The 22,851-nt window shown below is 35.6% G+C and overlaps 1 protein-coding gene across 2 annotated transcripts in view; it reads left to right on the plus strand.

The window, feature by feature from the left end:
- Window positions 1-762, plus strand: part of LOC138713136 (proton-coupled amino acid transporter-like protein pathetic) — a 104,787-nt gene extending 104,025 nt beyond the window's left edge. For both annotated transcript variants that reach the window (XM_069844929.1, XM_069844930.1), the window contains one exon: window positions 436-762. In XM_069844929.1, the coding sequence (XP_069701030.1) occupies window positions 436-677 (242 nt within the window). In that variant the 3' untranslated portion in view covers window positions 678-762. The remainder of the gene's footprint in view (window positions 1-435) is intronic.
- The last annotated feature ends 22,089 nt before the right edge of the window (window positions 763-22,851 follow it).

The raw sequence follows: 22,851 nt of genomic DNA on the forward strand, positions 1-22,851 counted from the left end.
CTATGACTGTATATGCGGTCTTGAATCTGTGTGAAGAACGATTGAACTTAAATAGTAGAGGGGGTGGGAGTGGAGTACATTCAAAAACTCAGGTACAATAAAAGTTGAAGTAAAAATAAAATGATGTCCCTGTACTACGAGACCGGGCGGTCGCTCACCGTACATCGGCAACCTGATTGCATGCTGCGTGTGGCAATTCAACGTAGTCTACTTATTAAAATAAAATAAATGCAGAGAAATTCAAGAGTGATGTATAGTAAAAGAGATTTTCTCATGTTTGAACCGGTTTGCTGCAATATCTGTGTGTGTTGCCATGGCTACCCAAATCGCACATCTCCAAGTGTCCTGCTTTTCTTTCTGCTTGATTCCTCTTTCATCTGTTTTCTTAAAATTAAGAAGAGAGGTGTTCACCTCGGCCTGTGCTTGTTGTTGCAGTCGTCCTCGCTGAGGCCATCCCCCACCTCAGTCTGTTCATCTCCCTGGTCGGGGCTGTCAGCAGTACAGCTCTGGCCTTATTCTTTCCCGCCATCCTGGACCTCGCAGTACACTGGGATTCCGGATTCGGCCGTTACAAATGGCTCCTCTGGAAGGACGGTTTCATCATCTTCATCGGAATTGTCGGCTTCCTCACCGGAACCTACGCGAGCGTGGACGCAATCGTCAGGAAGTTTTTATGAAGTATTTTGTACGCTACGTTGTTCGATTTTTATACATATTATACATAACATGTTTATAAATAAAGCTGTACATATTCTTATTAAACCTTCGAGTTTATTATGCAGGGGGATGACATCATAATCTACCTATGTATGGTTCTCTGTTCCTTATTATTTCCCCAGTAGAGCCAGCGTTAAGAGTGGTGAAACTAAGGTGTAGATCAGGGTTAAATCGCTCGCTTGAACTCGGTCGAGTGTCGCACCCTCGAGTGAGATACGATCGGTCGTGATACGCTCGTAATAAATAGAAGCACAGTACAAGGTCATCTCACCGACATGTCTTATCTTGTATGGAAGGCGACAGATAAGATACACATATGTTCTGCTCACACGGTAAAAATAAGGCTTTATTTTCTGCGTTTATGACAAACGTTTAATGGAACGTACCAAAACAGGAACATGAAGTTATAAATAAAATAGTATGAAAAACTTCGATATACAGTTGTTATTGCTAATTAATAATTATTCAATATTTGATTTACCACATATATAAATATGATAGGTCCATACATAGTGTTCCGCCTATATTCTGCGACAATGTAGAAACGTTTTACAAAATATTATTGATATAGTAGTAGATTAATAACAATATTAGTACAGAGATAACGTCACAGAAAATATAATAAAACGAATAATCATGCTGCACAACTGTTACAGACGCAAAGATTGATTCACTAATTGTTAGAGATTATTATTATTAGAAAACTTGATACAGTTCTTGCATTATCGTGATTGTGTTCTCCATTTATAATAATTACATTTACATCCAATAACATCTATCAGATGTGGCAAAAACAAAATCACTCCTGTGTGGAAAAAAAAAAAAAAATTACCTACAACATTTATATTACATTTTAAAGCAAGTTTTGTAGTTGTGCTATGGAGAGGTTAGTTAAACACTGCAAAGTTTTGAAATGATAAACATCTACGATGTTACTACACGTTCATCACTGTAACAAGAACGAATGTCTAACGCTCGGTTTATACTGTTCGAGGATTTATTGCTCGCGACAATTTTACCCATCATGCATGTGCGCTACCTATCGGATTATGCTATGAACTACTTGGCGCTCGAGCGAAAACGTCCGATGCAGACCTCTGTAGATATTGGGTAAGCTAAAAAAAACTGTTAACCTTTTCTTCCTCTCTTGTACGGAGGAAGAATTCTATACTTCGCACGAAAACATGACGACCTTCCCTCATACCCTTCACCAGTTAACTGCAGGCACGCGCAAGGGATAAACCCTTAGCCGAGTTGCCAATTCTTGAAGTCATTGTGATTTGCGAACGTTTTTCAAACTGTGTTCCGTGAAACCGCGATTTTCAGAAAGACTATATTATATTTGTAAATATACCTTAATTTATAATTACTAAAACAAAATTGGTATAAAAATGAACAAACTTATTTTAAAAACACTTTATATTTATATTTTCACTAACATGTTTTGCCTAAATAAACAAAAAAATGTAGACTTCTATAATAAGTGTTATATTCTCATGTTATTGATGTTCCAGAATTTTGTACTTAATTAAGAATGTTGCGCTGGTAAAATTTTCTGAAACTGTGATCATTGAATAGTTATAGAATTTATAGTACAAAAGAGTAAAGTTAGATTTTATCTACTTCGCCTTGGATGATAATTTCTACGAACGCATAAAATATGTTTACTCTAGTGTGCTATACAATATTTTATTCATTACTGGTATGTAAATTTAATTTTAAATTGTAGGGCTTTTCTTTGTAATGTGTTGGCGAAGAAGTTCATATACATTCATTTTACTATTGCTAATATGTTGGTTGTCATGTAGAGAGTGATTTAAAAACATTTAATTCACTGCTGTAAGTTAGAAACTTTTAAGCACTGCTGTGAATAATGTCATTATTTAGGTTGCTAAGGACGGTGTTGCTGTTGGCGATATCTCTTTCGCGTACAGTTCACATACTGTTCGGCGAAGTAAATCACGTATAAAATCGTCTATCTTACCGAATTCTGTTTTAATTTGTTTATTTTCTCTTTAGTTGGTGAACCGTAATTCTTAATTTCTATGCCCATATATCCAACTCCGCCGGTTGCGTCCGATGTTAAGTGATTAAGATTTATACTTATTAAACTGCCTGAACTTTCGATTACTTTATGGATAGAATTTCTAACGTTAGACACAATTTTAACACTTTGTTTTCTTAGCTACGCTCCTCTGCAAATAAGATACTCTGTTTTCTTCGACGGTGTTATTTGTTGTTCTTGTCGTGATGGTCCTGGATCTTCAGGTGTATCAGGAGGCCTGACTGCGGATCATCTCCAACACTCATTAATCATGGCCGGAATAAATTAGACATATTGAAGCGCACAACGGTATAAAACAACACGTCGACAAAGACACTGAGAACGGGTGAAACCCAACAGGTAGAGGCAATGACTACTAGATTTGGCAATGCTGGGATCTATTGTATTTCTGCCACGCGGCTAGGGGTTGAGTAGAGGATGGGGGTTTATGAGGGATTACCAATTCCAAGAAGAGAGGCCGTCATGTTTCCGAGCCAAGTATACGTCTTACACTGCAGCCTGAGGTTTATTGTGTTTACCACTCCTATTCTGTGAATGGTTGCGTAGCCGAAATGCCGCGCTCTTGTACAAGTACAGCACGCCGCCAGGCTATTGTATGGATGATGACGATATGTGAATTAGTGATGGCGAAATGAGTCCGAGGTCCAACGCAGAAAGTTGCCCAGCAATTCTGCTTCAATTGGTTGAGGGAAAATCCCAGAAAAAACCTCAACCAGGTAAGTTGTCCCAACAGGATTCAAACCCGGGCCCTCTCGTTCTCACGGTCAGGCAAGCTAACCGTTACTCCACAGCGGTGGACTGCAGTAATTGTCATATTCTTTTTACCAAGCGGAAATTACTATCGTTAATATATTTTGAATTTTCTAAATGATAACAGTTTGTTATACCTATTTTGTCATTAGACTGCTCATTTTTTCCTCGTCCTTTTTCCCCCATCCTACTGTCCTGTTTTCCACAACGGAGGATCTGGGCAACCTATTAATTTGTAAATAATTATTGCCGATGGTCTTTACATTTCCCACTCCTTTCATCCCATCTCCTGCTCCTGATGTTGAAATACAATAGTATTTTCCACGAAAGTGGGCAAAGGTTCGATTTCGGGCACTTGCTGTGATATTTATGGTAGATAAAGGGCCGTGGTGCAAATACTTTCACTTCTCCAACAGTTTATATTCAACCATTGCTACTTATCGTTCTCTTACCATCCAACTAGCTTCTAACTCTGAATTCAAATTGTCTACTCTTTATTGTACAAGGTGGTTCACGAGGATTTACCGTCACTTACAGAGCTTATTTCTGAAAACATTCTGAGCAAAAAATGTCATATAAACATTTGTCCTAATCTCAATATTTTCAGAAGTACACTAATTTGAAGTTGTTAGTAAAATATCCTTTTTCCTTTAGTTTTAAGGGTAAAAGAATATTACAAATAGAGAATGAACTATTCAGAAGTATCATTTCTTTAATTGGCTAGTGTTCTGAAGCTAAAAATGTGTTGTAAGTTGCTTCGTACAGATCTTGTTTTTAAATTTTTAACTAAAAATTACATCATCCTTACGCACTTACCACAAAAATGGTTACAAATCATACGACTTTAGGAACTTGATTCTTTGCAGTTTAAATATATACATTCTAATGTTGAGAACCTAGACGAAGAAGTAAGAGAACAGATGATCAAAGCTAACACAATATCAGGATTTCTAAGAGACGTCATTTGGAAGAATAAGTTTATGACCATAGAAAGTAAAATTCGAATATACAAGACATGTGTAAGACCAGTTCTAACGTAGCAACAGAAACCAGAGCAGAAACAAAAAAAAAAAAAAAACTGAAAAGATGATGACAACAACAGAGATGAGAACGCCCAGGAGTATTACGGGATACACAATACATGACAGACAAACAAATGAAGAAATTAGAAGAAAATGTGGAATACAAGACGTGGCAAAATGGATTAAAGTAAGAAGAAAAGGATGGAGAGATCACGTTTCAAGAATGTCAGACGAACGACTTCCAAAAATCGCAATGGTAGGAAAACTAGACACCCCAAGACCTTTGGGGCGACCTCCAAAACGTTGGAGAGAAAGCTGGTCACCATAAGAATAAGGCAACGTTGAAAAAGACAGGATTTAATCCTACAATACGAAGAAGAAGAAGAAGAAGAAGAAGAAGCTGTTCAGTGTTAAAGAATTTACAAGAGTGGCATGATTTGTAACAATTGTGATTTTTTTTTTTATTTTAGTAAGTCATTTTACGACTCTTTATCAACATCTCAGGTTATTTAGCGTCTGAATGAGATGAAGGTGATAATGCCGGTGAAATGAGTCCGTGGTCCTACACCGAAAGTTACCCAGCATATGCTTATATTGGGTTGAGGGAAAACCCCGGAAAAAAACTTCAACCAGGTAACTTGTCCCGACCGGGAATCGAACCCGGGCCACCTGGTTTCGCGGCTAGACGCGCTAACCGTTACTCCACAGGTGTGGACCAATTGTTGTGATAAATGCTAAGGAAAATGTCCTTTTGTAGTTAAAAATCGAAAAAAAAAATTCTGTAACAAGTAACTATGGAATTCACAACACAGTTTTAGCTCCCGAATACTAACTAATTGAAGAAATAATATTCCTGAATAGTTCATTCTTTATATGTAATATTCTTTCACCCTTAAAACTCAAGAATAAAGGTATTTTACAAACAACTTCAAATTAGTGTAATTCTGAAAATATTGAAATTAGGACAAATGTTTATATGACATTTCTTGCTCAGAATGTCTTCGGAATTAAGCTCCGTAAGTGACGGTAAATCCTCGTGAATCACCCTGTATAGTGGTAAATACGAAATAGTTATGGATTTTTTCTCGTTGGTAAAACTGTAAGCCTGCAGTTGGACCGGTTCCATGTATCTCTGTGCGGCGTAATATGGCGGAGTGTCAACACAACAAGAGCCTTGATCAATATTACAAGCAAGTGACGGCCATGACCCACGACTTGGCGAGGAGGAAGAACCTTTGTCCAATCTTCTTCGTCATCACAGCCCTGAACTCGGTTCCATTGTCTGCACGCCCTTGAGAGACCATAACAACAAACCATCCATTCAGTAAACGAGGCCTAGCATGTAGACATTAACGCTAGGAACTCCGACTATGGCTTAGCTCAGCCGTGGCGAAAATGTGATCGTGCGCCGAGCCACTGTGTAACCTGCAACGTGCATAGCACCTATGGAGGGAGGCGGACACCCGAAGGGGAAGTGAAGCAACTGCCTGACTTATTAACGGATTTTCATTTTCCTTACGTCAACCACTTAAATATAATTTTACACAGTATAAGGTTACGAACTAATGTTTAGTACGTTTAACGAAGAAAGAAATGAATAAGAGAACATAGGACACATTATCACAACCTAAAATTAACTGTCTTCAGAATGTCTCTGCGACAGAGTTTCAAAATCAGGAATTATGTCACTTACTGCCAGTCGTAGTTGATCACGAAGGTATTTGTCTGTCAGTCGTGATCTAAATTTGGTTTTTACTGTTTTATTGTTGAAAATAATGTTTCACAAACGTAAGTTGTAGCGAACATGGCTTCAACAGAGCAAGCGAAAGAACGAAGCTTCGGATATTTATTTTTTGACAAAGATTTGAAAAGTTCAACATTTGCCAAGTCCTTACAATCATCTAGCTTTCTTCTAACATCACATTGTAAGTAAATCTGTGAGTTTAAATTGAAGATCTAACCGCATTATTCGTGCATCTGCTGAAAAAGGATCGACGTACAGAGATAATAACAATAATAATAATAATAATAATAATAATAATAATAATAATCTTAATAATTTTAATCTTTCATGAGTGACATGTACAGTACTATAATGTCGTTTTATGTTATACAACCGTTTCCTCGTAATACTTGTGAACAAATCATACATTTAATATTCTCATCATATTGGCAGCAAAAAAATGCGTCCTCCCATCCTACTTGAAACTTTCGTTTTTGTAAGGTACATGGTTTCGAGAGAGACATTGCGACGATACGTCATTCGCAGGTCAGAGACAAATACAAATGGAACGGAGTTTGACTCCAGTGAGTGAGAGGGTGGGGGTTACGGGTGGTAGGAAGCAAGAGAAAAGCACAGCAATCATTGCGAGCCACAATGTGCTCCCGAGTCGCATTTTCGCCACGGCTGGCTTAGATTCACGTTTATAGAAGTATATCCGGTGTTACACAGAGCTCCCTTACAGCCTAAATAGACATTTTATGCATCCGTGATGGATTGAGTTGCGTGCCGATCGTGCTGCCTGGCTAAGCCGGTCCCATCTTCCGTCAAGTTCTCTCCAGCTTTCAAATCTATACAATACTGCTATTGGTGGTTGCTTAGTCGGTGGTTCGTTTGGCTGTTGATCTGGGGCTGCTATAGGGCGAGAGTTAAATATCCTCTTGAGCTGACTACTTGATTTAGTTTTTTCCGAGGTTTGCCACAACTATAAACCGAATGTCAGGTGATCACATGACGAACCCTCAGCCTCACCTCGTCAAATTCCCGCAGTCACTAATTTAATTGACGATAAATAATCTGGTAGTTGATACAGAGTCGTTAAAGTACCAACTATGGGACAATTTCACCAATATGATGCTAATCCACAATTAACTAATTGCAATTTAACTTAAATACGTAAGTTAAATCACATTTAATTCGTTTGCATTTCATCAAACTAATACGCATTTAAAATAAAGTCAATTAATTTAATTCCCAATTAAGTCATCACGGCCTTCGGAATCATAGTAAAATCATAATTTCGAAGGCCATGTGCTTTGTTAATGTAGTCATGACCTTTATAGTGAATTCATTTGTTATATTACAACAATAAAATAACGTCATAAACAGAGGTAACCTCAAAACATATTAAGATCATCGAAAACAAAAAGATGGATGGGCAGATATTAGAATAAAAGGAGAAAGGTTAGAAATACAGTAAGTATAAATAGATTTCAAAGTGACAAAACCTCATCCTAATGTATCCAGCAACATTGAAGACAAAACAGGATAATATGAAAGTAGATGCAAGGAAATATCATGCAACAAGCAAAATGGAGATACTTAATGGATTTGCGCTATTCCAATGTCTACAAATGTAATATTAGGTCTACATGATCGATTTGTTATTCATATTACTTTAGTTGCTGTATTTTAGGGAACCGAAGATGGATTAAACTTTTCTTCAATAAATGGATAATTTAAATAATATTTTGAAGCACTTAACTATCAATTGGAAATTCTGAATGACTTTCTGTATTACTGAATGTATATACAATGCTTGCGATTTGCTTACCTAAACCGCATTTGCAATTATAAACGCTTTACGGTTGTAAAAAATTCTGCATATTTGATATTATTTTTACAGGTAATTATTACCAATTTTAATATTCTAAATAGTGTTTTATAAAGTGTAATGTATGTATATTAAGATGAGAAGTTTTGTTCATTTAGCTTTCATAGTAGCTGAGATATAAAAGAAATGAATTTCACTAAATTTTTGCAGGCCAGTGGTGTACTTCCCCCTTCATATTCAAACATTAATTATATCCATATGTATATGTTAAACCAAAACCATATGTAGCATGGAAATTGTGATTAAATATTTCATTTAAACTGACTATTACACTTTTACTATGTCATACTACTTTTGATCAATAAAACTATCACCTTTACTTTTTAACTTTGCTCTAGAGTATGCCATTAGGAAAGTCCAGGATAACAGAGAGGGTTTGGAATTGAACGGGTTACATCAGCTGTTTATCTATGCGGATGACGTGAATGTGTTAAGAGAAAATCCACAAACGATTAGGGAAAATACGGGAATTTTACTTGAAGCAAGTAAAGAGATAGGTTTGGAAGTAAATCCCGAAAAGACGAAGTATATGATTATGTCTCGTGACGAAAATATTGTACGAAATGGAAATATAAAAATTGGAAATTTATCCTCTGAAGAGGTGGAAAAATTTAAATACCTGGGAGCAACAGTAACAAATATAAATGATACTCGGGAGGAAATTAAACACAGAATAAATATGGGAAATGCGTGTTATTATTCGGTTGAGAAGCTTTTATCATTCAGTCTGCTGTCAAAAAATCTGAAAGTTAGAATTTATAAAACAGTTATATTACCGGTTGTTCTTTATGGTTGTGAAACTTGGACTCTCACTTTGAGAGAGGAACATAGGTTAAGGGTGTTCGAGAATAAGATGCTTAGGAAAATATTTGGGTCTAAGAGGGATGAAGTTACAGGAGAATGGAGAAAGTTACACAACACAGAACTGTACGCATTGTATTCTTCACCTGACATAATTAGGAACATTAAATCCAGACGTTTGATATCGGCAGGGCATGTAGCACGTATGGACGAATTCAGAAATGCATATAGAGTATTAGTTGGGAGGCCGAAGGGAAAAATACCTTTGGGGAGGCCGAGACTTAGATGGGAAGATAATATTAAAATAGATTTGAGGGAGGTGGGATATGATGATAGAGACTGGATTGATCTTGCTCAGGATAGGGACCAATGGCGGGCTTATGTGAGGGCGGCAATGAACCTCCGGGTTCCTTAAAAGCCAGTAAGTAAGTAAGTAAAACTGTACGAAAGGACGTCTTTCTAACAATCATGGCTGTTAGTCGCACAATTGTATCCCTTCACTAGCATTTGTTTAATTTTGTCGCTTCCCTAGCATTTGTTTGTTTTTATGACTATCCTAGCATTTGCTTCTCTGTTTGCCAACATTTCAAACTGCAAATTCTTTACAGTACTATAAAACATGCTTTGCGAGCGTCACTTGTTTCGCGTATAGAGAGTCGACTGAAAATGGCGGCTCCGTTCAAACGTTTTGGTGAAGCAAAATAGAATTTCAGCAAGTCAATTAATATTTTATTGTATTAGAGTACTTTATTTCTTCTAATCATTATTTACTTTCTTCTGATTGTGTAATAGTCATAGTCAATTATATCGCACTCGAGTTTTGATTTTCTCTAGATAAATCAAAATCTCTAGTGAGATTAATGTTGATTATTCATTACGCTCTCCCTTAGTGAGTAATATAAAAGTTACTATTGTTGGTGCAATGGATATCTGTAATATAAATCAGGCTGTGCAACATTAAATGTAGTTCCGATTTTTGCTACCGTTCGTTGCAACATTCGCTTATAAATTTCAATAGTCTCTCGAAAGTATAGGCCTTCATTGAGTTGGGGGTCTTTTTATGCATATTACCTGCAAATGTCATGACTTGCTTCATATGTGTGTGACACCTTTGTTTCGTACCTTTCGCTTTGAGAGAGAATTGTGCAAAAAGGCTATATATTTTGTTATGACCTGATTTCGTGGTCGACATAGGGAAGCTATATATATATATATATATATATATATATATATACATATATATATATATATATATATATACTTACTTACTTACAAATGGCTTTTAAGGAACCCGAAGGTTCATTGCCGCCCTCACATAAGCCCGCCAGCGGTCCCTATCCTGTGCAAGATTAATCCAGTCTCTATCATCATACCCCACCTCCCTCAAATCCATTTTAATATTATCCTCCCATCTACGTCTCGGCCTCCCTAAAGGTCTTTTTCCCTCCGGTCTCCCAACTAACACTCTATATGCATTTCTGGATTCGCCCATACGTGCTACATGCCCTCCCCATCTCAAACGTCTGGATTTAATGTTCCTAATTATGTCAGGTGAAGAATACAATGCGTGCAGTTCTGTGTTGTGTAACTTTCTCCATTCTCCTGTAACTTCATCCCGCTTAGCCCCAAATATTTTCCTTAGCACCTTATTCTCAAACACCCTGAACCTATGTTCCTCTCTCAGAGTGAGAGTCCAAGTTTCACAACCATACAGAAGAACCGGTAATATAACTGTTTTATAAATTCTAACTTTCAGATTTTTCGACAGCAGACTGGATGATAAGAGCTTCTCAACCGAATAATAACACGCATTTCCCACATTTATTCTGCGTTTAATTTCCTCCCGAGTGTCATTTATATTTGTTACTGTTGCTCCAAGATATTTGAATTTTTCCACTTCTTCGAAGGATAAATCTCCAATTTTTATATTTCCATTTCGTACAATATTCTGGTCACGAGACATAACCATATACTTTGTCTTTTCGGGATTTACTTCCAAACCGATCGCTCTACTTGCTTCAAGTAAAATTTCCGTGTTTTCCCTAATCGTTTGTGTATTTACTCCTAACATATTCACGTCATCCGCATAGACAAGAAGCTGATGTAACCCGTTCAATTCCAAACCCTGCCTGTTATCCTGAACTTTCCTAACGGCATATTCTAGCGCGAAGTTAAAAAGTAAAGGTGATAGTGCATCTCCCTGCTTTAGCCCGCAGTGAATTGGAAAAGCATCAGATAGAAACTGACCTATACGGACTCTGCTGTATGTTTCACTGAGACACATTTTAATTAATCGAACTAGTTTCTTGGGATTACCAAATTCAATAAGAATATCATATAATACTTCCCTCTTAACCGAGTCATACGCTTTTTTGAAATCTATGAATAACTGATGTACTGTACCCTTATACTCTCATTTTTTCTCCAACATTTGTCGAATATAAAAAATCTGATCAATAGTCGATCTATTACGCCGAAAACCGCACTGATGATCCCCAATAATTTCATCTACGTACGGAGTTAATCTTCTCAAAAGAATATTGGACAAAATTTTGTACGACGTCAACAAAAGTGATATTCCTCGAAAGTTACCACAGTTGGTTTTGTCCCCCTTTTTAAAAATAGGTACAATTATGGACTCCTTCCATTGTTCTGGTACAATTTCCTTTTCCCAAATAGCAAGTACAAGTTTATAAATTTCGCTATATAATGCACTCCCACCCTCTTGTATTAATTCTGCTGGAATTTGATCGATACCTGGAGACTTGTACTTTTTCAGATTTTCTATCGCAATTTCGACTTCTGAAAGCGTGGGTTCGGGTATAAATGGCTCAGCAGTTTGTATTTCAATTTCGTCCCGATCATTTCTATTTGGCCTATGTACATTTAGTAGTTGCGCAAAATAGTTTTTCCATCTGTTTAGGATTGATGGAGAGTCTGCTAGCAAGTCACCATTCTCATCCTTGATCACGTTTACCCTTGGCTGATATCCGTTCTTAAATTCCTTTATACCCTTATATAAATCTCGAATGTTTTTATTCTTACTATTTGTTTCTACCTCATTCAGTTTTTCCTTCAAGTAACCTCTCTTTTTATTCCTAAGTGTACGACTTGCTTCCCGTCTTTCATTGAAATAATTATCTCTCTTCTCCTCAACTGGATCCTGTAAGAATTTCAATTTTGCCTGTTTCCTTCTTTCTACTACCATGCAACAATCTTCATCAAACCACGGTTTCTTTTTCTTAGTTTCATAATAACCTATGCTCTGCTCAGCTGCAATTTTTATACTATCTCTGATATTTTCCCACACGCTATTAACATCTAATTCTTTCTCATATATATATATATATATATATATATATATATATATATATATATATATTTTATCCAATGCCACTAGGTTGTCTTTTCGACATTTCTGGTCTTCTCTCCTGGCCATGGCTTAGTTGTAACCCACTTCTGAGATTGGGGCGCCTGGAAGGCGGAGTTACATTACCCCGATGATGTGATAGGATGATTATGATAATGTGGTGCCAGGAGAGGTCTTAAATCTAAACTTAACCTAAATTATAGACCATGGACGAACACAGGAATAATCCCCTTTAAGGAAAAATTCCTGTGCTCTAATCGGGACCTCATGAACTACAGCCAGAAGCTCTGACCACTAGACCCTGAGGCTGGTCATTCATTAAAATATTGGCGAGTGGGAAGGGCCCTGACAAATGTCCACAATTCCCATGGGTGGCTCTTGATGTAACAGTCTTATATTCGAGTAAATATGACACTTAACTAGTAACAGGTAGCTGTAACAAGAAACAAGACAACAATCCTGAATGTTTGGCTTCCAATTCCATCAAATATAAAGGGCACATGGGAAAAGGAGTTCACTGCATTTTTTTCGAGATATTGCGATATTGGTACCATATGGACATTATCATGAGATCTTTCATTTGAGCAAGACAAACTAGAAAGAAGGAGCTCCTTGTGAGAAATAAATCACATCTGAAATTTTCCCATATAGGCAAAGAATAGGTTTTAACACTGATTAAAAAGCTTTTTCCTAAAATTGAGAAAATGTTGATATGAGCCTCTTTTTCCCGTGAACCCTTCATATATTTTTTCAATGCCATCAGATTGTCTTTCGGTATTTCTGGTCTTCTCTCCTAATAGTGATTTATGTGTAACTAACTCCTGAGGTTAGGGCACCTGGAAAGCAGAGTTATATTATCTTGATATGACAGAATGACCATGTTACTATTATGCACCAAAATATACAGTACTGGAACAATATGTTACTGTTATTTGCTATATATAATTCAAGGGACTTTCCCAGAAGTACGAGGAAAAATAAAGTGTTCTTCCCTAGCCGGTAAATGAAACCAGTGCCACCGGTTTTTATCACATGTGAGCCACTGTGCACAGCGATGAACCTCAAATGATCATTAATTTTCGTTATTCGTGGTCAACACGAAGAAGCTTAAGGCTAGTGCTTGTGTACTTGATTATGTATGTAAAATCTGCTTAATGGGTGTTTTGCTGACATCAGCAAGAGGGATTCTGATGTTCGCCATAACGAACAGGTTTTTCTCTTGTCCTACAATTCATCAACTTTGACCTATTGCTAATGTCTCCTTGTATGAGAATCTGCTGCCCATCATAATCTCAGATATAACAAGTACAGTGTGTTCCGAAAGCATATCCTATTTAGACGAACTATAAAAATATGGTAGCTTTCCAAGTTTTAAAATGTGAATAGAACCTAAGTTCAATAAGCATACATACAGACACACACACTCACACATACATCGCAATATATTAGCTATAAAAGAATAAGGAAACAGGCTACCACAAGCTATTTGTCAAAAAATTAATGGAAATTGTATACAAAGTAAACTATAAGTATGAAATATTGCTAATAACTTCTTAAATTTTAATTTTACAAAAAAAAAAAAGTTCTGTGCAAAAGCTGTTGAAGAATAACCATACAATATCATACCACTGGTCCAAAAAAGTGAGTTATTCAGGTATACAGGGTGTGACAGTAAACTTTATTTTTTTAAGTGGCACCCTATAAGTTATTTTATTTTAATAGAATACTTTATTTCTTTTAATATTTATTACTTTCTTCTAATCGTGTAATAGTCAATTAAATCCCACTCGAGTTTTGATTTTCTCTAGATAAATCGAAACCTCTAGTGAGATTACTGTAGATAAAAAAGAGAGATTCAAGTCAAGAACAGAATACAAGATTGACAATAATGGAGATAATTACTACAGTTGTCTGAACACTATTTATTGATAAAATAAATAAAATAATAAAAGTGGTTAGAAACCATACATGTTTCGGGGGGAGCATAGCCCCCGAAACATGTATGGTTTCTAACCACTTTTATTATTTTATTTATTTTATCAATAAATAGTGTTCAGACAACTGTAGTAATTATCTCCATTATTGTCAATCTTCACTTATGAACACTGTTGTATTTTGACCTTTTAAGTATTTAAACAGAATACAAATTTGAATGAATGAATTTGCCGGTATTTATAAGAAGAAAAACTGGGACATAAATACTAAACAATTTGCTCCATTTTATTCTTAAATTTATAAAAATTAAAATTAGGTACCTATGGATTTAATATCTATATGCAGTTCTGTAACTTCAAGAGCTCAAGAGAAACTCTTCTGTTGATCTTACAGACCTTCACGAGAATCGAGCTTGTGTTTCTTTACGGAGATACAGCTGAGTATATGTCTTCAAATACTTGGATAAAACATTCCGTGTAACCTCCCTGTCCATAATAAATCTGAAACATCTGTCGGAGCTTGAACTTCTGTCCATTTTGGCGAAAACCTTCAACTAACTAGCTGACCTATGACTCTTCTGGTCTTTTCGTAAATTGTAAGATAACATCATAACGACACTAACATACATCACAGTGGTACCGGAAGTGAGGTAACTGAAGATCAACGATCAGAGTATTGATGTCAAGGAGGTCTAGTATATGAAACAAAAATCGCCTTCTTTTGTCTCACTTCCTGTTATCTTGTTGTTCAGGACAGGTGATAAGTGACGTTTGCACAATCATGTTTACTTGGGAGATTTATTCTGTTTGAGTTACTTTATCACGCAAAATCGCTCTGTTTTATATTACAAGCCCATGAGCAAGCAATGTCACGAGAGATAAAGATTTTAATCAAGTACACTTTATCGATTGGCAATCCTAAAACCATGATTTGCACAGACTTTTTATGTATCGAAGATATGAAAAAACTTGTGTCAGCAATATATCCCAGTCTGTCAAGAAAATAGTCCATTGTCTTTCTCACAGTTATAAGACTGATTTTTTCCATCACTCACTTATCTACAATGGACTGTTTTCGTGATAGACTGAGATATTGTCTAGCTGTGAATGGTTCTCATTCTGTGATAGGAAACAGAAAGTTGAAATCAATACAACTATGAAATCTACATCGACATGGGGAACTATTAATAATGGAATTCCTCAAGGATCAATATTAGGTCCTCTACTTTTCCTAGTGTTTATAAATGATCTTGCCCCCCTTATAAAAGATGTAGGTCATCCCATATTATTTGCAGATGACACAAGTATAGTAATTGCAGTCAATAACTCCAACACATTCCAATCTTCAACAGAGGAAATTCTCTTCAAAATATGTGGCTGGTTCTCAGTCAATAAATTGGTATTAAATTGTAACAAAACTAACATAATTCAATTTAAATCCTGTCCAAATTCAACGTCGCAAATTTCTAGTGCAATAATTAACAATAGATCCCTATTAGAAACAACAACAACCAAATTTCTTGGCTTAAAAATCGATAATTTGTTAAATTGGAAAAATCATATTAAAGAAATTACCCCCAAACTAAATTCAGCTTGTTTTGCTATCAGATCTATGTAAAAGATAGTAAATATCAATACCTTAAAAACAATATACTTTGCATACTTCCACTCGGTAATGAGTTTTGGAATAATATTCTGGGGAAATTCCACAGATAGTAACAATATATTTCTATTACAAAAAAGAGTATAATTAGAATAATAGTAGGTGCCAAATCTAGGGAATCGTGTAGGACTATTTTCAAAAAACTACAAATAATGCCTATGGCTTGTCAGTATATCTTTTCATTAATAGACTTCCTCGTATGTAATCGTGAAAACTTTGTAACTAATTCAACAGTTCATAGCATAAATACACGTAAAAAAAATGACTTTCATACTCTATCGGCAAGTCTATCGTGCTATCAAAAAGGAGTGCGTTATATGGCAGTAAAAATTTTTAACAGCCTCCCTATCGATATAAAAAATGAAACTCAAAACATAAAATTATTTAGGACCAAATTAAAGAAGTACCTAATTTCTCACGCCTTCTATTCTGTAGGTGAATTCATGACACTCAATAACGCTTCATGAAACTGATACTAAAACTTTGTATTGCACTAGTAGATTATATTGTAAATCTCGTCTGTATATATTTCATCTAGACTGTGACTATAAATTAAGATTTTATAATAGTATTAAGTTTTTTGACTTGTTCCATATTCTAGCTGTAAGCATGTATGAATACCATGGAATGTTAATAAATACAATACAATACAATACAAATAAAGTTTTGTTAGTAATAGTGTTTTGTTTAGTTTTATGGCCTACTCAACATGAGTTTATATACTTATTTGTCTCAAGTTTGAAGTTCACGAAAAAAGTTTAATAAATAGTTAAGTGACATGAAACTGATCAATGCATAAAATTTCTACATATACATACGTAAAATTTAATGAAGATTCGCAACATGTAAATTTTAATAATCTTATTAACTGACTTACTAAAATTCTGTTTCACTAAGTTAGCTTCACCAAAACGTTTGGAGCCACCGGCGTGGCTCAGTCGGTTAATGCGCTTGCCTACCGGTCTGAAGTTACGGTGGGGCGCGGGTTCGATCCCCGCTTGGGCTGATTACCTGGTTGGGTCTTTCCGAGTTTTTCCCCAACCGTAAGGTGAATGCCAGGTAATCTATGGCGAATCCTCGGCCTCATCTCGCCAAATACCATCTCGATATCACCAATCTCATCGACGCTAAATGACCTCGTAGTTGATACAGCGTCGTTAAGTAACCAACTAAAAAAAAGTTTGAACGGACCCACAATTTTCAGTCCACTATCTATGCGGGAAACAAATGACGATCGCAAAGCATGTTTTAAAGTACAGTAAAGAATTTGCAGTTTGAAATGTTGGCAAACAAAGAAATAAATGCTAGGGTAGTGATAAAAACAAACAAATGCTAGGTAAGCGATAAAAATATACAACTGCTAGAGAAGTGATACAATTGTGCGATAAGCAGCCATGATTGGTCGAAAGACGTCCTTTCATACCGTTTAATTAGTCAAAAGTAGTATGACGTAGTAAAAGTGTAGTAGCCAACAGTAATCTCACTAGAGATTTTGATTTATCTAGAGAAAATCAAAACTTGAGTGGGATTTAATTGACTATTACACGATTAGAAGAAAGTATGTAAATGTTAGAAGAAATAAAGTACTCTAATGCAATAAAATATTAATTGACTTACTAAAATTCCATTTCACTAATGTTCCCTTCACCAAAACGTTTGAACGGAGCCTCCATTTTCAGTCGACTATCTATGCGGGAAGCAAATGACGATCGCAAAGCATGTTTTACAGTACCGTAAAGAATTTTCAGTTTGAAAAGTTGGCAAACAAAGAAACTAATGCTAGGGAAGTGATAAAAACAAACAAATGCTAGGGAAGCGATAAAAATATACAAATGCTAGGGAATTGATACAATTGTGCAATAAGCAGCCATGATTGGTCAAAAGACGTCCTTTCATACCGTTTTATTAGTCAAAAGTAGTATGACCTAGTAAAAGTGTAATAGCCAACAGTAGTCTCACTAGAGATTTTGATTTATCTGGAGAAAATCAAAACTCGAGTGGGATTTAATCGACTATTACACGATTAGAAGAAAGTATGTAAATATTAGAATAAATAAAGTACTATAATACAATAAAATATTAATTGACTTACTAAAATTCTATTTCACTAATGTTAGCTTCACACAACAGATTTTAGGCTATGCGGATGATGTCATCATCACCGGAAGAAGGATACAAGATGTTGAAGAAGCCTTGATAGCATTGGATAAGGAAACTCAGAAGCTGGGATTTAAAATAAATACAAAGAAATCTAAATTTATGTCAGTCACCAAAAGACAAAATGATCAAGTGAAGGAAGTTAAAATGGGAACATATAAGTTTGAAAAAGTAAATGAATTTACATATCTCGGATCAATATTGACAGCAAATAATGACCTAAGGAATGAGGTACAAAGAAGAATGAATCTGGCTAACAGGGCATATTATAAGACCCATTATAACATATGGTACAGAAACATGGGTTCTGAATAAAAATACATGCAAACAACTAGCAGTATTTGAGAGGAAAATCTTAAGAAGGATATTCGGAGCAATTGAAACAGTGGATGGATGGAGAGCCAGATATAATAATGAGATATACGAACTGTACAAGGAATCGGATTTGGAGGCGCACATAAGATGTCAAAGACTGAGATGGTTGGGACACGTCACAAGGATGGAAACAACAAGGAAAGTGAAGATTGTCTTCAATAACAATCCAGATGGAACCAGATTAAGAGGAAGACCGAGAACAAGATGGTGGAACTGTGTACAAGTGGATGTGAATAGATTAGGAATAAGGAATTGGAGGGAGTTGGCGATGGATAGAGAAGGATGGAAGAGAGCCATAGAGGAGGTTAAGGCCCACCTGGGCTGTAATACCAAATAAGAAGAAGAAGAAGAATGTTAGCTTCACTAAAAAGTTTGAACGCAGCGCCATTTTCAGTTAACTATATATGCGGGAAACAAATTACGATCGCAAAGCATGTTTTACAGTACCGTAAAGAATTTGCAGTTTCAAATGTTGGTAAACAAAGAAACAAATGCTAGGGAAGTGATAAAAACAAAAAATGCTAGGAAAGTGATAAATACAAACAAATGCTAGGGAAGTGATAAAATTGTAGCGATAAACAGTCGTGATTGGTTGAAAAACGTCCTTTCGTACCTTTTTATTGGTTAAAAGTAGTATGACGTAGTAAAAGTGTAATAGTCTTAATAATTCCTGTCTTGTAATAATAGTATTAAATTTTGTATTTTGTTGAACTTTTGCTACATTGTAGGCTATATTAGTACATTATTGTCAGTGTCTATGTCAGGCCTGCACAAACAGCGCTCAACGAGCGCGCGAGCTCTTTCGGAGCGGGAGAGCGGTCTTTACCGCTCGCCGAAACGGGGAGGAAAATACGTCAGAATGACATAGACTTGCTATAGGTAGAGGAAAGGGAAACGACCACTCAGCTACCTAGTGTGGTGCAGTGTGTAGACCTATTCTCAGTAACTGTTTCACGTTGCTTACCTACTGCTACAGTATAGTATGGAGGAATCTAAAAGACGGAACATACATTTAACATTTAACGATTTACAGCTCGAACTTATTGATCTTCAATGTGACCTAAGGGCTAAAGATCGTTTGAATAATACTACTAGCCTGGTTGAGTTTTACAAGACTAAACATTACCAATAATATCCACGACTACACAGGCTGGCCGTGAAAATGATTGCTATGTTTGGCTCAACATTTAAATTTGTAATCATTGCAATAAGTGAATGTCTCAGGAATCTTCTATGCCACATCAGTAAATTTAAAAATGCAGTTATATTGTCAGACTCCAAAGCAGCTATTCTATCAATAGTCTCTAAACACACACCTTCATTCAAACAGCAGAAATAACTAAAATGCTCTCTCAATTAATATCACTCAATAAAAGAATTGTATTCCAATGGATACCATCCCATTGTGGAATCCTGGGAAACGAGAATGCGGATGCTTTAGCAAAGAAGGGCAGCACTGCTACTTACAGACCTGTTACTAAATCTACGTATTACTCTGTGAAAAGATTTATTAAATCTACATACTTAGACTTCAACAAACAAAATTTGATAACACAATCCCAAGGGAAAAAATGGAACTCTCTGCATCAAAATCCACAGTTAATTCCCGATTTACCACGAAAATCGTCTGTGGCTGCATTTAGGTTGACAACAGGCCATGATTGTTTGGCCAAACACCTGCATAGAATTGGAATATATCAGTCCCCTAACTGTCCATTGTGCAACTCAAACCAAGAAATGGATTCGGAACACCTCAAAATCTGTGCTTCAGTGGCTGGTCACGATAATATCTTTGAAAAATATTGGAGTGCAAGAGGTCAAATGACTTTATTGTCAAACGCCTGGCATTAGAAAACAACAACAACAACATTTAAATTTGTGAGCAACTGTTTTCTATAATCAGCTTTAATAAAGGCAGACATCGAACATCCGTAACTGATGTTTCATTACGATCAGTAGGCTACTGTTCCTTTCAGCTGCCAACAGCATAAAACCTCGTTTTGATGTACTGGTAAATAAAAATATAACAAAACGATATTGTACATTTAAGTAGCTATAGAATTTCTATTACTTCTGTAAAATAAATATTTCTTTATTAATTAATAATAGTCCAAGATAGTTTTGCAAACACTGAACGGGAATTCATTTCATAAGCACGCTTACTAGTACTTCCTTTTGTGTGTATTTTATACGAGATCACCCCTTCTTCCAGTCCACCCTATACAGAGCGCAGCTAATATCTGCATTGCGCTCGTGAGCTGTGAGCCGGCTCGGAGAGCACAAAACTTGTGCAGGCCTGGTCTATGTCAAACTGAATACAGAAAAACCTGTGATAAACTTTTGCATTATATACGATACATTTTAGGTGAGAGCTGCTTTTTCCTTTAAATATCGTCATTTATCTTAACAGTAACATCCTTATAGAACTCCTTCGTGCTCTACCTTGACATATGCCACTGGATATACATCCGCAAGAAAATCTTCTGAAGCGTAAAAAGCGTGCACGAGGAGTCTCTCCTGAGATAAGTATCAATAATAATTACTTTCAATATAAGGTGAATCGTAAGTAATGTCATTAATTCCAGGGGATTATTCTTTGCGATAATTCAAACAAAAACGTTTCCTTTCTTTTCGATATAAAAGTTGCTTTATACGAAATATTTCATAGCGTATTTTTGGAAAGCCATTGATTTAATTCCCAATATGCTCGTCAACTTAAGAGAGCAGTGTATTATGACAATAAATTATTGAAATAATTTTAGTTTTGTCTTTTAAGTGTGCAGAAATTTCATCGGAACAAATGTAATTTTTTGTTCTGAAATGGAATTTTACATTTATTCGGATTTCTGCACAATTAAAGGATAAAACTATTTTTTTTTTCAATTATTTATTTTCATAATACACTGCTCCCTTAAATTGACTGGATATGCTAGGAATTAAATGAATGACTTTTCCAAAACACGCTATGAAATGTTTCATATAAATCAATTTTTATTTCGGAATATAAAGTTGTGTAATCAAGATGTACAATTTTTATCTCCAAAAGAAAGCAAAACCGAGAAAAATTGTATTAAACTTTTTTTGTTCGAAATGTCTCAAAGAACAACCCTCTGAAATTAATGACACTACTTAGGTTCACTCTGTATATAACAATTTAGCGACTTTTCATACAATGTGACATTAAATTTATAGGTTTAAATAGGCTGTGGTGGAAGAAGAACACCTCTGATCCCATTATGTTATTAGGCCTACTACCGTACCAGTAATTATTGAATATTGTAATCTTAAACAAAAAATAAATAAAATTAAATATGAAATAATCCTATATTATAACGGAACTGTTAATGAACTCATGTCGAAATCTCACCTCAAACTGCAAATATACCAGACAAAATATATACACTCCTTTAAACGTGCAACTGTAATGGTGTGAAAACTTACATGGAATGTCGTATCAAGTAAATGGGCGTCTACTGGAGATAGTAGTTGAGTTATCCTTGGTGAATGCCTGCACTGTCACGTGACATGCGAGATCTTGTGCATACTCAACGCCAGCTGAGTTAGTACTGTCTATACATGGTCAGGTCTACTCAATTTTTCGATATTTTATTCAAGCTTTATTTTCTTAATCTTATAGTTACTATGGAGAGCTATTTTTTGTATTTCTATCTGTCATGATATCTAAATATGTCCACAGTTTGACAGTAGCTTTGACATGAGTTATTTAACAGTTTCGTTAGAAATTTAATAGAAAAGGATGGCAAAGTTAAGAAAAAAATTCAACTTTGAGACATGAAATACAAAGCAGTTTCTTTACTGTTATTATACCCCTAATGTTTTCAGGCAATGAACCATGGAGCGTTACTGGTGCCACTGTTCCAGAAACTTTGAATAAAAACAATAACAAAAAAATTAAAAACGCAATCATACTCTATACGTGTGCACATAGCCTCAAAATATCTCATATTTATTGCATTAAAAAACCAATTGCCATGTCACTGTTGTCTACTAAATATTTGTCCTTAAATTTACGCCACTGAAAGAAATCCGCAAACCTTGCATCACTTTTTAATTTAAACTCGAAATATATAAATGTAATTTATATGAAGTTCTTAATAACGGATCCGACAGATAGGTTCCCCTTTCGTTGCCTGCAATGATGTTGGGGTGGATTCATAGCTCTGGGATGTAAACGACATTGCATCTATGGCATGGTACAGAAATTTAAAAATCTTGCGTTACATTTAACACATTTATGGCCAGTTTGTCTAAGTAATGTTTAATTTTGCTTAACGAATGTTAAATTAACAGTCTGTTTATTTTTAACGCTTTGTTAATGTATTTTCCATTTGTTCTACATAATTTTGTTTAAGATAACCAACA

Source organism: Periplaneta americana, chromosome 14 (genome assembly GCF_040183065.1).
Source record: "Periplaneta americana isolate PAMFEO1 chromosome 14, P.americana_PAMFEO1_priV1, whole genome shotgun sequence".
In the NCBI taxonomy this organism is placed as follows: domain Eukaryota; kingdom Metazoa; phylum Arthropoda; class Insecta; order Blattodea; family Blattidae; genus Periplaneta; species Periplaneta americana.